General features: G+C 34.1%; 1 protein-coding gene across 12 annotated transcripts in view; it reads left to right on the top strand.

The window, feature by feature from the left end:
* Positions 1-16,512, top strand: part of SUPT3H (SPT3 homolog, SAGA and STAGA complex component) — a 448,516-nt gene that overhangs the window by 9,019 nt on the left and 422,985 nt on the right. For all 12 annotated transcript variants that reach the window (XR_009565771.1, XR_009565773.1, XR_009565769.1 and 9 more), the window contains one exon: positions 1,000-1,100. Coding sequence is in view for 5 of the 12 variants with exons in the window: in XM_030870554.2 (XP_030726414.1) it covers positions 1,000-1,100 (101 nt within the window). In the remaining 7 variants the exon portion in view is untranslated. The remainder of the gene's footprint in view (positions 1-999; positions 1,101-16,512) is intronic.

Below are 16,512 nucleotides of genomic sequence, written 5' to 3'. Positions count from 1 at the left end.
ACTTTACTGTACTTAAAGTTCTCAGTACTGCTTTACTTTATTATATATTTTAAATCTGTTTAAATATATTTTAAATCTGTTAATTCTTCTTTAATCAGCAAAGTATTTTTTAAAGAAAATCGTAGTATTACAAAATTTATATAAACATGAAATAATAACTAACATTTATTGAGCACTTACTGTGTCCTTGAGGTAAAAGCGTGAGGCTTTTATCTACTTCTGTTACCTTAATGTTATTTTCACTAATTCTTGTTTGTGGGACTGCCACATGTAATAAATAAAATGGCGTATATTAGGATTAACATCGAGTTTTCCCATTATGCGCCAGCTTAATTTTATTGGGACAAAAGTCACATTTTATTTTTTATTTTTTTTAAAGTCACATTTTAAATTGATGAGTAATTTAACCATAAGATTATAAAATATCACAGTGCTTACTTCTGATCTACTGATTGGCTTTATTTGTATTATTTGTATTTTAGGCTATGGTTCAAATGGGAATTAGATTATGTTTTGGGTTTCTAATTCTGTATCTTACAGCTGTGCAGCTCTTTCTTTAAATGAAATCTTACTTGGAGCCCCAATATATGAAATAGAAAAATCAGAGTTCTTGTGTTCTGGATGGGACTGGGCCACTGGGAGCTCAATGAAATATTGCTGGGGAATCTTTGGGCTCCATGGAATGGATTTTGAAAACCACTGAACTTTATTAAAATATTTTAATGAGTATTTTTCTTCCAATACTTATTACAAAATATGTAATGAAAAGTTTATCACCCAAGTGAGTAATTTTTTTACATCATATTTGACTAAGCAGTTTTCTACCTTACAATTTCATTTTAATGAAGAACAAGTATGGACAAATCAGATTTACGTAAAACAAATCAGAATTTTAAAAATTTCTATACTTTTTGAAGTAACTTATAATTGCTTCCGTTTTCCATGCATTTACTTATAGCTAGATACATTTTTGTAAGCTGAGTTCTCTTTTTTATTTAGATGAATAACACTGCAGCCAGCCCAATGTCTACTGCCACTTCAAGTAGTGGAAGAAGTACAGGGAAGTCTGTAAGCTTTGCAGCAGAATTGCAGAGTATGATGTAAGTATGGCTCTGTATCTCAGTTATTACTATTTTAAGTATATTCATGTTGATAAAAGACAATAGAAATAACGAGATTTATAAAACTTAACTTGGAAATTTGTACTTAAGTAAAAATGAAATAGTCTGATAACATTTTAAATAGCCGTATACGGAAGGGACAAATTGGTTAAAAATGCTACAGTGATACTGTATTCAAAAAGTAAGTATTGGTTCATCTTCATAAAAGAATGAATACTCATGCAGACATTTGTGCTCTGATTATTTGCCCAAATCTGTGTTATGGATTGCTTATTGCTATTTTAGTTTTAGATTTAGAAAATTTTGACATTGATTATATTCTTGGGTAGTTGGAAATATTTTCACAGAGTTCTCAGTTTTTCTCAAGTGTCAGTCATAATAATTCTGTGAGCCTAATGTAGTTTTCAGTTTTGATAATATTTGAAATCACTGTGTTTCAGAACTTGAGAAAAAACTTAGGACATTTAAAAAACACATTTCTTTAGTTTTTGAGAAATTGCATAGTCATTAACATTTCTTTGCTAAAGCTCTTTTCAGCTTGCTTTCTGGCTTCTTTCATTGAGTGAGACTGCATATCTTGATTTGATGAGAGGTAGCATATTTATTAGAAATGTCTGCTGGTGCATATTAGTTTTTCTTTATTATTGGTCCAGGAGACAATTTTCTGCATAAGGGGGACAACACATTAGAGCTCTTCTTTTCCTATGGATACGTTATTCATGACATACCCAGCAATTTTAAAAGAATGTTTCTGTTGAAGGTTTAAATGGTTGTATATTGATAGCCTTCATAGTGGATTAACTCCACTTTGTGATGATTATTGTTCAAAGGAAAAATGAGTTTGAGCATGTATCTAATGGTTGCTTGGTAAACATACTTTAAACAGCATCAGAAACGTTCAGGTCACAGGTTCTCAAACTTTGGCCTCAGGATCCCTTTATACTCTTAATTATTGAAGACCTTAAACAGCGTTTGTTTATGTGAATTGTTTCTATTCATATTTATTGCTTAGAGTTTAAAACTGAGAAAAAAAAAGTATTTACTAATTTATTTGAAAAAATAATAAACCTATGATATGTTAAGTGATATATACCCTATAAAATAATTATATTCTAAAACCAAAAATTGGTAACACATTTTGTTAGCTAAGATGAGACTAATAAAATGTGTCAATTTAGGAGTTGTATGAGGTGAGGCTGTCTGTTAAATTATGAAAAATGTTAAGGGTTTATGCTTGTATACACTTTTGTACGTTTAAATTTTTTAGCTATGGTTTAGTAGCTTTATGTTAAACTTTTATGTTGTACTATGTTGATTATGTTTAAAAATACTAGATATGTTTTAGAATGTTTGTAGTAAAGTGAGGAAATTAATTTTCCTGTAGAGCCAATTCATTGATCTACCTTGTATTTTTAAAAACTTTTAATTTTGAAAATTTCAAACTCGTAAAATTATTGTAATAGTATAATGAACTCCATGCATCCATCATCAGACTAACGCTAATTGTGTTTTGCCAGTCCTTTTTTTTTTTTAATTTATTTACTTTATTTTATTTTATTTTTGGCTGCGCTGGGTCTTCGTTGCTGCACGCGGGCTTTCTCAAGTTGCGTCGAGCAGGGACTACTCTTCGTAGCAGTGTGTGGGCTTCTCATTGCGGTGGCTTCTCTTGTTGGGAGCACGGGCTCTAGGTGCACAGGCTTCAGTAGTTGTGGTGAGCGGGCTTCAGTAGTTGTGGCCCGTGGGGTCTAGAGCGCAGGCTCAGTAGTTGCGGTGCATGGGCTTAGTTGCTCTGTGGCATGTGGGATCTTCCTGGACCAGGGCTCGAACCTGTGTCCCCTGCATTGGCAGGCGGATTCTTAACCACTGTGCCACCAGGGAAGCCCCTTGCCAGTCTTCTTTAACCTTTCTCTCTGCTCTTCACTTTTTTTTTAATGAAATATTTTAAAGCAAACCCCAGAGATCATCTTTCAAATTTGGTGTTATTTATTAAAATAACGTATTAATTAGTAGGTAAAAAAACATGCTTTATAGCAGAGGTCAGCAAACTGTGGCCATAGACTGGCTGCTTGTTTCTGAAAATAAGATTTTATTGGACCACAGTCACACTCATTATTTATCTGTTATCTATTGCTGCTTTCATGCTACATGGCAGAGTTGAGTTTTTGTGACTGACACCATATTGGCCTGTAAAGCTGAAAATATTTACTATATGGCCCTTTACAGAAAGTTTGATGACCCCTGATCTGTAGAAACAGTTCTCTGTAAGAAGAAAGCTGTATTTCCTTTTGTCATTTATACTTAGGAGAGGTTCTACTTAGCGCATTGGATAGACTGCAGGCCACTTAAGAAAACAGAAAAAAATAAAATAAAAGCTAAATTCAGCACTTTCTTATGAAATACTTTTGCAAACATCTTCCCAACTAATGTGCTTAAGAATGCGAAAGTTATTGTTGGCCACAGCTTTGGAAGAAATGTACATTTTCCTTCTATTTCAGACCTCATAGAGAGGCCACTCCTAATAGTTATACATTCATCATTTATAGTCTGAAGTTATTTTTTCTTCTTATGAATTGCTTCATAGAACAGGAAAACAGGGCCAAGATTAGGGGAGTCCTTTTTTTATTTACCAATATTTTCTATTGGCATGAGGTTTTCAGGCTTTTATGTAAAATTAGAATCAATATGCATTTGATCCTTGCTTATGTGATTTTAAATGAGAAAGTGCAGACTTAAGTCTCTGTTAATTTTGTGTTGTAGGAATTTCATTCTGTGGATCTCTACTTTTTTTCTCCTGCATTTTCACAGTTCTTCTAAGCCTGTTTGTGTGGTATATTGCTGTTTTTTAATCCTCTGGCTACTGTCTTCCCTACTCATTCACCACTAATGAGCTGGTTTTTCTTGGCTCCATGCCCGCTAAATAAGTAACAGTATTGTAGTGTCATTTCCAGGGAATGGCTTCACTGAAAGGCATCTAGTTGTCAGGCACAAATGGAATTGTCAGGATCTGCTATTAAATATAGAACTGGCAGCCGGTTTGTTCTCCTATTAGAGCCTCGATGGGACTGACCACATTTTAAGTTTGGGTGACAAATACTACAACTGCAGCATTCTCTAGGAAACGCTTCTACAAATTTTAAACTAAAGGATTGGTGGTCAGACAGTTGCTGGTGGGTTGCGGATGACAGCATCTTTCCCTTACCTAGTGCATGTAACTGAGCACGTTTGCTACATGCTCCTTATCATAGCTCTTAGAATAACATGTGCTGGAAGGGTCCAGAGGCCTTTCATTTTTAAGTTATTGAACTCAAGTAGCCTGTAAATTAGAAAGTGAAATCTTTTCAATCTACATTGCAGGTATTTTGACAGACTTCTTAAGAATTTAAATTAATTTAAACTCACTTCAAGGAATCTTCACTGGACTTTCTTTTCCCTATTTTACTCATTTATAAATTTCTTTGCCTCGTTATATTGTACTTTTGCAGATTTATAGGCCTGGTGATAATGTCAGGTTTCACTGCTTGGTAGCATTTAGTAATTCTCATGTGACCAAATGTAAAAAAAAAAAAAAAGGATTTTGTTTGTATGCTACTTATATTTTATAAGAATACTTCCAAATGAAAATTTCATCCTTATTTAAAATCCACAGATTGAAAAAAAAATTTCTAAATCAGAGTTTATTATAAACAATAAAATTCACTCTCTTAGTTGTACTATTCTGCAAGTTTTGCATTTTTTTTAAAAAAAATCAACATTATTAAGCCCTTATATAGCAGGACCTAAATGCCTTCAAGATAGTTTAGCAGTAGAGAATGGTTGTGGAGACTAAAAATTGTCATGTAATAGGATGTGAAAAATTCCATGGTAATACAGAGGAGGGAGTGATGAACTTCTGAGTGTAAGCTTCCTAACTTTAGGTCTGTACTTTTGACTGCTTCCCGAACGTCCGTTAAGTATTCTGTTAGCACCTCAAACTTAGTATATCCATAACTGAACTAATAATTTTCTCAGTAAGATTCACTTCTCTTGGGAGTTTTTGAGATAAATAGCAACAACCATTTATTCATTGCTACACTAGAGTAGGACATAGTTGTATATGTGAAATGGTATCATTTGGCTGTTATTTAACATTATGAAGTTATGTGCTGTGAAAGAATGTATTTCCAGTTCTATCCTTACCTTAATCTGACTTTAAAGGGACCTAATATATAAATGAATCAATTAGTAATAGATGTTTATTAAACTGCCGCAGGGTTCCTTCAAACATTGAGTTTCCCTGGTGCATTTAAGGTTTTCAGGAAACTGGAGGAAAGAAATTCTTCATGGTAAAAAGTGCTAACATTAATATATTATAGTTTCGGAGATGCTTTAATAATGCCATTGATAATAGCGAATGCTCTTATGTGTACCAGGCATTCTCCTGAGTACTTCCACATACCATTTCATTTACTCCCCCCACAGCCCTGTGAGGATACTGTTAGTCCCTTTTATAGATGGGGAAACTGAGACCCAGAGGTTCCTAACACCAAAAATTGCCATTACAGCAAATGGTAAAACCTTGATTTGAACCAGGAAGCCTAACTCCGGAGTCCATGCTCTTGACAAACTACGCTAAACTACATTTCAACCAATAAAACTTATTTTGATTGATAAAACTTAGTTTACAAATGAACTTTTACCAACTTATGTATGACTAGTGTGGTGTAATGAGGTAATAATGGGAAAGATGAATAATTGTTCAGTTAATTACTGTTATTTGTGATGAGGTCTAATTTTTATAATAAATATTGGATTAAGTTGCTATTTTCATATTATCATAGCATTTATTTCAATTTCCTATTCCTAACCACCAAATCTTTTTAAGCAAGGCCATATCGGTAACCAAGAGAAAGTATGATTTCATAGAAATTGAATACTAATATACTCCTTATTGGATGCTTATATTTGTGATGGTTCATAATTTTGGATATAAACATAGCCATATTGTTGAATATTTTAAATGTCTATCCTACTTTTATATTTTGTCACTATTAAATAATTATCTTAATTCCTGACATTTAAATTACATTAAAATATGTGGATAAACTTATCCTTGTACTTTTTGTGAACTGTATCTATTTGGAATGTTTTAAGATATGCACTGGTTTATAAGTATAATAATAATGAAGATTTCCAAATTGTAAAATTGGTCACAGTCTTTCCTGAAAGTGAGAAAATGTGCAAAAGTTAATTGAGAACATAAAAGCACTGTGTAACTGAAGGTTGTTTATACTTTTTTTCCTTTCAGAAATGAAACAAGGTAATGTTTAAGTTGCTAGATCCAACTGAATTAAGTGCTTGCATTGAAAGAATGTATCATTTTATAAATGTGACAAAATATAATTTTGAATTTATATTAAATATCTCTATCAATTGTTTCATGAAAAGAAAATACCTAGGCCTTTTATTTTAGGATATGTAATTACAAGAGGAAAGAACATTTTGTTTAGTCTTAGAAATGAATTCTTGAAATTCAGGGAGAGTCATTTTAATAATTCTGTGTTGAAAATCCTTAGTTATTTGGGGAAAAATAGGTAAAAATTCATGGATTTGTAATTCTAAAATTCTAGTATTGTATAAATGCAAGTTATTACACTGGTCAATGGGAATATCTGTTCTGAACTAGTTTGATGGCAGAACCAGGACCTAACTGATATGTGGTTATTTATTAACTTCACTTATCTTTGATGTTAATATTCATACATTCTTCTGTTTCTGATTGCTTCCCTAGACCCTGCTGAGGGTGTTATGTAGCATATGGTTTTTGTGTAGTATTAACTTCCTTTTTTTTAAAAAAATAAATTTATTTATTTATTTATTTATTTATGTGAAAGAATGTATTCCCAGTTCTATCTATGGCTGCGTTGGGTCTTCGTTGCTCTGCACAGGCTTTCTCTAGTTGTGGTGAATGGGGGCTACTCTTTGCTGCAGTGCGTGGGCTTCTTATTGGGTGGCTTCTCTTGCTGTGGAGCACAGGCTCTAGGCACACGGGCTACAGTAGTTGTGGCACACAGGCTCAGTAGTTGTGGCACACGGGCTTAGTTGCTCTGTAGCATGTGGGATCTTCCCGGACCACGGCTCAAATCCATGTCCCCTGCATTGGCAGGCGGATTCTTAATCACTGCGCCACCAGGGAAGTTCCTAGTATTAACTTTCTAAATCTGAAAACTTCCGAATTGTGAAATACATGTTTCAGATAAGGCATTGTGGACTTGTATCTACCTTATAGGGTTTATATGAAGATGAAGTGAGGTATAGAGTCAAAGCACATAGTATTGTTCCTGGCACATAGTAGACACTGTCCTGTTAGCATTTATCATTGTATTTAAAATAATAATTATAATCATCAACATACTGACTTAGGAAGTTATAAAAATGTTTCAGGTGCAGGGAGAAATGTTTGCAGTTTTATGGGAAGAATTTTTATAATTACAGAGAAAAAATTGATTTGTCTATTACAGCATGCTGCCCGGTAGAACTTTCTATAGTAATGGAAATTTCTATCTCTGTGCTCTTCAGTGTGATAGCCATGAACCACATGTACCTTTTGAATACATTAAATGAGCTAGGTAACTGAGCAACTGAATTTTGCATTTTATTTTAATCAATTTAAATAGCTACATGTAGCAATGGCTACCATATTGGACAACACAGAAGAAATATGGAAAGTACACAGAATACTTCTTTTCTGGTACGCTTACATTTTTATTGAAATTGGGAAAATACATTTTACATGTTACATGATTTTATTCTGTATTTACTCTTAACACTGTCGTCCATTTACTTTTTACTTCTTCCTCTTATTTTGGATTGTCATTGTCTCGCAGTTCTTTAGTGATTGGGGCTGTTAATTTTTGGTTACTTTGGCAGATCAGATTTGATTGGGAGGTTTAAGATTACATTCGTGTTCCATTTTGTAGGCAGTCTGGATAATATTGAAGTGTGTTTCTTAAAAATGTTCTTTTGTGAATTTACTTAATATATTTATACTTAGTCCTTCTGAAAATCCTGTGACTATAGCTCTGGGTATATTGTATTGCACTTGATTATCATGCCAGTTGTGTAACTGAGTATGTACCAGCGTTGTAAGTTTTGGGCACTCGTTTTCATGTAGCTACATTTGCAAAATTTACTGGTAGCTATAAGTTAGCTACCAGTATGTTATGTAGCATTTTGTCAATTCATTGTTTTTAATATGCTGAGATTTTGAAAACTTATTTTTAAATGTATATAGGTCAAAATTAATCTTTGAAAAAGTTACTCGATAAAAATGGATTCTTCAGTACTGAAAATATATCAGAAAGTGGTTAGTAATTTTGGGTAGGAAATTAAAATTCATTATCTATGATTATGTGCTTTCCTCCTTACAATAAATTCTGTTGAAACAGAATGTAAACTCTTAAAATTAAAAAGGTGTGATTTTATAAAAGAATAGTAGATTCTTAATATAGAGGAATGGATCTTTTTGATCTTGACTCTGTTGAGTCAGGATCCATGGCTGTTTTTAAGTTTACAGAGGCACAGTTCTGATTCTCTCTAGATGTGAGACATGTGCAGTTTTATATTACCTCCAAAGAAATGGGAATTGACTTATTCTGTGGTGTGTTTTAATATGTCATATGAATATGTGTGTGCATATTTTTAGCATATTTAAAATACATCACAAAAGTATATATTGGTATGAGTATGTCACCTTTTGCAATTTTTTCTTTTTTTTTGACATCTCTGCACAGACATTTAAACAATCTCAAGTAAAACACCATATGCCCTTTAAAAAATACTGTAGTCATTAGGTTTTCTAACTGGCATAACATTTTTTCCCAGGACAGAATAAATAGAGTCACAAACCCCGGTTCTGGGGAAGAGTAGTGAGAAATAATCCTTGAATAACTGTTTTCTTCCTGTTTCTCTGTCTTGAAAGAACCAGGTTATGACCAGTTTTTGAGTGTTACTAACCTTTTGTGGCTTTCTACCTATTCCTAGATTACGTGGGTTGGTAATGTGTATTTAATAGGGATAACAATATACTAGTAATATGTTTCTGCCAGTTGTGGGTTAAACTTTTTGGGCTGGCCTGGCAGTCAATTAATACTTATTTCTACAACAAAAATAACATTCTTTTTGTGTGGAATTACTTCCAAACAGTCGAACTTGGAGTACAACCCATTTCTAAGTCAAATACTGTTTGTATTTTTTAATTTTGCCTCTTCCAGCCTAGAATTTGGGATTATCAACATCCTTTATGTCTCTAATCCTTTAGAAGGATGTGAGCAGAGATAACATTTGTTTTAAGTATACAATAAAACTTCACTTATCTGGAATTTGTAATAAAATATAAATATTTTAAAGGATAAATTAAGGACAACAATACCACATATAAGTGAGTGATTAAGATAACATGGTACAGTGGAAAGGATTGTAGATTTGGAGCCAGAAGATTTGGTTCACTTTTGTATTGGTGGATTTCATAATGTTAAGAACAAAATACCAGGCTTCCCTGGTGGCACAGTGGTTAAGAATCTGCCTGCCAATGCAGGGGACCTGGGTTCGAGCCCTGGTCTGGGAAGATCCCACATGCTGCGGAGCAACTAAGCACATGCGCCACAAGTACTGAGCCCGTGTGTCACAAGTACTGAAGCCCGCACCTAGAGCCCGTGCTCCACAACGAGAGAAGCCACCACAGTGAGAAGCCTGCGCACTGCAACGAAGAGAAGCCCCTGCTCGCCGCAGCTGGAGAAAGCCCGCGTGCAGCAAAGACCCAATGCAGCTAAAAAAAACACAAAAGAACAAAATACCTGTCCCCTCTAAAAAAAAAAAAAAAAAAAAATCACAAACCATGCAAATTTTATGGGTAGGGGAATTATTATATCAATATTTTTTTCAAAATGAAGTATTTTTTTATATTTTAGAAGCAGTTCATGTTATTTTCTGAAAAGAAATTACAGAAAGATAATAAAGAGCACTTAAAACTCCGCTGAATTAAAGCACTGTTAATGCTTTGCTATTTATCTTTCCACTTCCTTTCTAATGCACATTAAAAATAAATGCCAAGATCCCATATTATAGCTGCTGTTGTGTAACTTGGGTTTTTACTTATTATATAATATCATAGGCCCTTTCCATGTTGATAAATATATGGCATTGTCTTTGTAGCTGCAGTAGTTTGTATTCCATTATGATGTCTTTCAGCAGTCTTGTTAAGTATTGATACATTAGGTTATTTCTGATTTTTCAGTTTTATAGATAAGATTGTAATGAACTTCCTTTACTTACAGGTATAGATCTCTCTTCTCCCTTCCCTTCCCCTTCTCTTTCCTTCCTGCCCTCCTCTCCGCGCCCCCCTTTCTCTTCCTCTGTATCTATATCTTTGAGCATGTGACTGGATATTTCATTAGGAATAATTCCTTTAAGTTTCTTTTTTTAAAAAATATTTATTTATTTATTTTATTTTTGGCTGCGTTGGGTCTTAGTCCTGGCACGTGGGATCTTTGTTGCGGCATGTGGGATCCTCCGCAGCTGCTCGCGGGCTTAGTTGCCCCTCTGGATTTTGGATCTTAGTTCCCCGACCAGGGATCGAACCCAAGTCCCCTGCCTGGGAAGGCGGAGTTTTAACCACTGGACCACCAGGGAAGTCCCTCCTTTAAGGTTTTTGGTGACCTTCCATAAAGGCTTTAATGGATTATAATCCTACCAATAGTGTATGTATGCCTTGCTAATATTGAGTAATGTGACATGTATATGATATGTATTATTTATATATAAATAAATTTATATATAATCTTTTAATTCATAGATATTTAAAATATGTATTATCATGAAAGAATTGTTTTAATTTAGTTTTTAATTGGTAGTAATTTAAGAATTGTTATACAGTAAAAAGTTTTCCTATTCCTGTTGCCTGATTTCTTCCCTTTAAGTAACAACTTTTATTCTTCCTTGGGTATTCTTGCTGACTTTCATTATCCACATTATAAGCACATAATGAATATACACTTATTTTTTCCTTTTTACACATGGAGTGCCATTCTGTAGACATTCTTTTATGTTTGGTGTAAAAAAATAATGCACCAGGAGATCTCTGCATAGCAACATGTGAGGGAGGGGGAGGGAAGGAGGAAGGGAGGGAGGATGTATTTAAAGTTTTCCTAGCATTTTTTGGGGGGGTTCACTCTTTTTTTATGTTTTTTAATATTGGTAAAAGTCACATAATATAAAACATACTATTTTAAGCATATTTAACTGTATAGTTCAGTGGCACTAAGTACATCCACATTGTTGTGCAGCACTCACCATCATCCATCTCCCAAATTTTTCACCTTCCTAAACTGAAACTTTGTCCCCTTTAAACACTAGCTCCCCATTCCCCCCACGCCCCCCATCCCTGGCCCCTGGCATCTACCAGTGTACTTTCTGACTCTATGAATTTGACTATTCTAAGTACCTTGTATAAGTGAAATCAAACAGTATTTCTCTACACCCAAGAATATGAGTGACTAGTTTTTTAAAGACTTTATCAGGAATAGATATTTTATCAAGTGCCATTTTAGCATCAACTTTTTCTAGCGTTTTGTAGATGAGTTACTGTTTGATGAACTCTGGAGCCTAAATAAAGAAGGGAGACCTTTATTTTTCAAGGAAACTGAGGCAACTTCTAAATGAGTTACTTAAGTCAGAAGAGGTAATAAGGTTCTCACACAGATAAGCAAAAAGAAGAAAATAAAAGCTATCTGTAATCTTTTACCAAGAGATGCTTATATTTTGGCTGTGTGTGCATGTGAATTACTGAAGTCTAAGAGTCTAAAAGCTTTTTTGATAGTAACTTCCTAATTTTTCCTCCAAGAAGGTTGGATTTTTTACATTTCTATCAATAGTTATGAGAGTACCCCCCTCCACCTCTCTCTGACATTTAAACAGTAGAAATATTGTGCTTTTCTCTAACTATTTTACATTACAGCTTTCCTTTGACTAATGAGTTTGAAAATATTTTGGCCATTTATATTTCTTCATTTGTGGGTGTATGTTCATATTCTTAGCACAATTTTACTGAGTTCTTGTTTTTTTCCCATTGTTTATTAAGGGCTTTTAATATATTAAAGGCACTGAGCCTTTATCGATCATATATGGCAGTCTCCCCACAGTCCCCCATACCCTTCATCATTTGGTTTCCTTAAGGTTTATTTCTTTTTTAATATGTTTGTTTTCATTTTTAACGTAGTTAAATCAGCCTTGTACTTTATTACTTCCACTTTGACAGAAAGTCCTACCCTCAACTTTTGTACAAATCATCATGTACTTCTTATATTTCAGGCTTTTAGTTTCTACAGTTTAATATTTAATCCATTATTTTGTTGTATTGTGCCAGGGAGGGTTCTAAGTTAAAACAATTTTACTTTAAGTTGGTTTGCCAGTGGTCTCACCACCACAAATTATATAAACCTCCCTTTTCTCTCAGAATTGAAATGCTACCTTTATCAGATAATAAATTATTATTTTTGAGTTTTCTGCTTTGTCCACTGAATTGTCTATTCCTTTGCCAGTACTACATTACTTTAGTTATTATAGCTTCTTAATATGTTTTAATATTTGGTATTACAGTTCAGGGTCACCTGCATAACTTTTCTTTTTAAAATATTTCTTGTCTCTTTTCCTATTTTTATTCTTCCAGATGAATTTTAAGGAATCATTTTATCAAGTTCCAAAGCAAATTCTAAGTGCAAATTTTAAGCAGTTTCATTTTTCTTTTCTTTTTATGCTTTCTGCTGTATACTCAAATTTCAGACATTGGTCTATGTGATTCATTTTACTTTTAAAGTTGATTAATAAAATAATTTTACTTTTAGAAAGTTTATTTGAAACAACACTGGATAGAAACTGACTAATGAGTGACTTGGTTAACTAGTGTGTGATTAGAGATGCTGAAGAACTTCTCAGTTTTCTTTAGTATTTGTTTTTCTTGCTTGAATGTAGAATTGTGCTGTGCCTGCAGTATGTAAAAATCAGCCAAACTATCTCCTCAGTTTTTAAATCGTGCAGTTATTGTCTTATTTTTGAATGGAGAGCGTGACTAGTAGCAAAAGACTAGCTTAATTTTTTTATAGGGATGTAAATCTGTATTCTGACTAATAGAATTAAATACAAGGGCATCCATGCCATATATATCATAGAGAATAAACATTCAATATATTTATTTTATAAATACATGAGTTAATCTAAGTGATGAAATGGATCTTATTTTGACCATTTTAATGAAAATATTTCTATAGTAAGTTTATTATAGCACATTTATGACTATGTATAAATGGAATACCAGGTACAGTTTAATCTTTTTTTAACTGAAATTTGATTGTAAATATCAGGTGTTGCAATCTACTTGTACTATAGTGATGCCCTAGGGTACCATAGAGCCATAAAGTGTAGTTTGTTTCTATGATAAATAGTCCTACTTTGCTATGCTCTTTGAATTTATAAATTTTTTTGGTAGAGTTTTATGTTTTCTCTCTCGTTTGCATCTGCTAATTTTGTTGCTGTTCTTGTGCCATGCTCTGGCAGTGTTTCACCTCCCCCACCTTTTGCATGCTGCTTCCAGCCTACTATAGACTAGAAATTAAATTTATTAGATTTGTATCTAAAATAAGAAGTCATACTCTAGGAAAGCCTGATACACTTTCTCTTCTGAGAAAAGTTACTTGATCTTTGGTGCATAAACTTAATATCAATTTTGAGAGTTGAGTTTACTTATTACTTTTGGTTTTTGGCTGTATTTTTAGTAGCTGAAATTGTCAGGTAGCAGGTCAAAGTTTATTTTTAAGTCCTTTGTCTGGGACTGAATCTGTTTTCACAATGAAACCATGTTAAGCATGTTAGATTTCTGGGTTAGTTCAGTACACACAAATTTTTTTTTTTTTACCCACAAAAAATAGTCTGAAGTAATATTTTCAGCTATGCATAATTATCATTCATACCGTTTTGAAGAAGCAGGCAAGGCCACTGGCTGGGGTTGGCAAGGATAGGAGGTAGGGAAGCTTGAGAGTGGTGAAGGTTTGTAATGGCAACAGTGGAGTTAGGGAGAGAAAGCTAATTAGGAATATGCTTAGTGTTACCTAATTTGTCAAGGACTCTGCAAAGCTTATAAAAGGGCTCTAACAGCAAGGTTGTATAATTTTCTATAGCTGTGATCAACTGCTGGGCATAGGACTGGAAAAGAAAGATGATTGGGTTGATTTAGGGATTTGAAGGGCAGATGTAACAGAAGAATATTGAAATTCTAGATGTTTGAGTCTCTGATCACTGAGCCTAGGCTGGTGGGGAGGGATGGAATAGAAAGGTATGAAGGATTTGACCAATTTGTAGATAAATGGGAGAAGGAGAAGGGTTTGGAGGGTTCAGTGAAATATGAAATTAAGTAAAATAGAAGATTAATTAAGAGAACTGGAGGTATAGAAAATACAACAAAATGGAAAACATCAGCTTGGATGTTTCATCTTCCAAGAAGACGTCCTTGGCCTGTCCAGTCTTGTTAATTCCTTTCTGTGTGCCGTGGCACCTTGTAGTATACTCTTATAAAAGTCCTTATTTTACTGTATTCCAGGGATCTATTTACTTGTGTATTTCTGTTCCCCACTGTAAGCTTCATGAGTACAGAGCTTGTTTTAATTTTCCTGTTTTACACTACATGGTACCTGTTAGGTACCTAGTAGGTGTTGAATTTAATAGAATGAATAGGAAGTTGTGTTCAGAATGGGATAGTATAATTTAGGAGGATAATTTCCATGGGAGTTGCTAAAGCTGAAAAGAGGTTAGAACATTTTTATGTCACTCATCACCTATCTATTTTGCTTTCTTTCTTTTTAAAATTTATTTATTTATTTATTTTTGGCTGCATTGGGTCTTCGTTGCTGCGCGCAGGCTTTCTCTGCTTGCGGCGAGCAGGGGCTACTCTTTGTTGCGGTGCGCGGGCTTCTCATCGCATTGGCTTCTCCTGTTGTGGAGCACGGGCTCTAGGAGCGCGGGCTGCAGTAGTTGTGGCATACGGGCTCAGTAGTTGTGGCACACGGGCTTAGTTGCTCCGCGGCATGTGGGATCTTCCTGGACCAGGGCTCAAACCCGTGTCCCCTGCATTGGCAGGCGGATTTTTAACCACTGCGCCACCAGGGAAGTCCTTAACATTCTGTATTTTGAGTGTCTTTGATTTATTTGAAACCTCTACTGCTTCCTTAGAAAATTGTAGCTATATGTCATGGCTGGTTTGTAGAAGGAAGGATGGTCTTGTGCAGTCATACAAATCTGAGTGAGTGCCATTAGTTCTCTTTTTTATATTGCTGGGAATTCTATTTGTAAAATTCAGATAAACATATACATCTCTCAGATTTCTTATGTGGATTGAATCAGATTGTGTAAATCATTTATATAGAAAATAGAAAGGTGTTCATTGTAGATCTCTATATAAATGTCTATACCTTTTAATTAGTTTGACTTTACAGGGTTATAGATAGAATTGAACCTCAGCATATTTTTGTAGGACCACCTATCTGCCTTTATTCAGAAACAGAGGAATCCGGGTAGTATCAGTTACTTTGACTGAATAGAAAATCTGAGAGTCTTTTTATTAACTCCCGAGGAAACTGAAGAACAGTGAGATGAGGTGATTTGCCCTAGAATGTGTTTTGGGTTAGTTTTGGGTTCAAGGGCTATATACCTGGTTTTCTGAATATCAGCCCAGTTTACTTTCGCAGAGCCTGTCTGCTATAAATTAGTGTTAATTTGACTATTCCTCACTTGTTCCTCATTTTTTAAACCGCCAGCACTGGCTCAGTTCTTTGTTTTACTTTTACATTTGAGATGACACTACGGTATTGGACCCACTTTAAAGTAACGAATGAAGTATATACTTGAAGTGTTTATGTTAACTTAGAGCATAACTTCTTTACGTGCCTTAATTCCTGTGATTATCTATTATAATCTGCTCTGAAAGTATAAAGACTTCATTCATTTAGACGCTACTGGGATGTCTGAATTTCCTGATTAGAACCTGCCATTCGGTTGACAAAAAGAATTTATCCTTAAATTTTTTGTTGCTTTCATGTTTCATAAGCTTCCTTTAAAAGACACAGTGACCTAATTATGACCACATTTCAGCAGCCAGACATTATTTTTACAAATTATTCTTTGGTTTGAAGTTAGTTTCTTTTTGTTTTTCCCTCTCATTTCAACTCCCAACATTTAGTCTAAAGAGGTGCCACCCAGTGTAGCCAGTATGTGAACTATTTCTCATTGTCTTTTATGAGATAAGTAGCTTGAGCCGGATTGTAAAAGTCCTCTGCTTCCTTCGTTGAGATAGTTTTCCTGTGTTACAAGA

Source organism: Globicephala melas, chromosome 11, assembly GCF_963455315.2.
Source record: "Globicephala melas chromosome 11, mGloMel1.2, whole genome shotgun sequence".
NCBI lineage: Eukaryota > Metazoa > Chordata > Mammalia > Artiodactyla > Delphinidae > Globicephala > Globicephala melas.
Note: the sequence above shows the minus strand (reverse complement) of the source record. Positions and strands in the feature narration are given on the sequence as shown.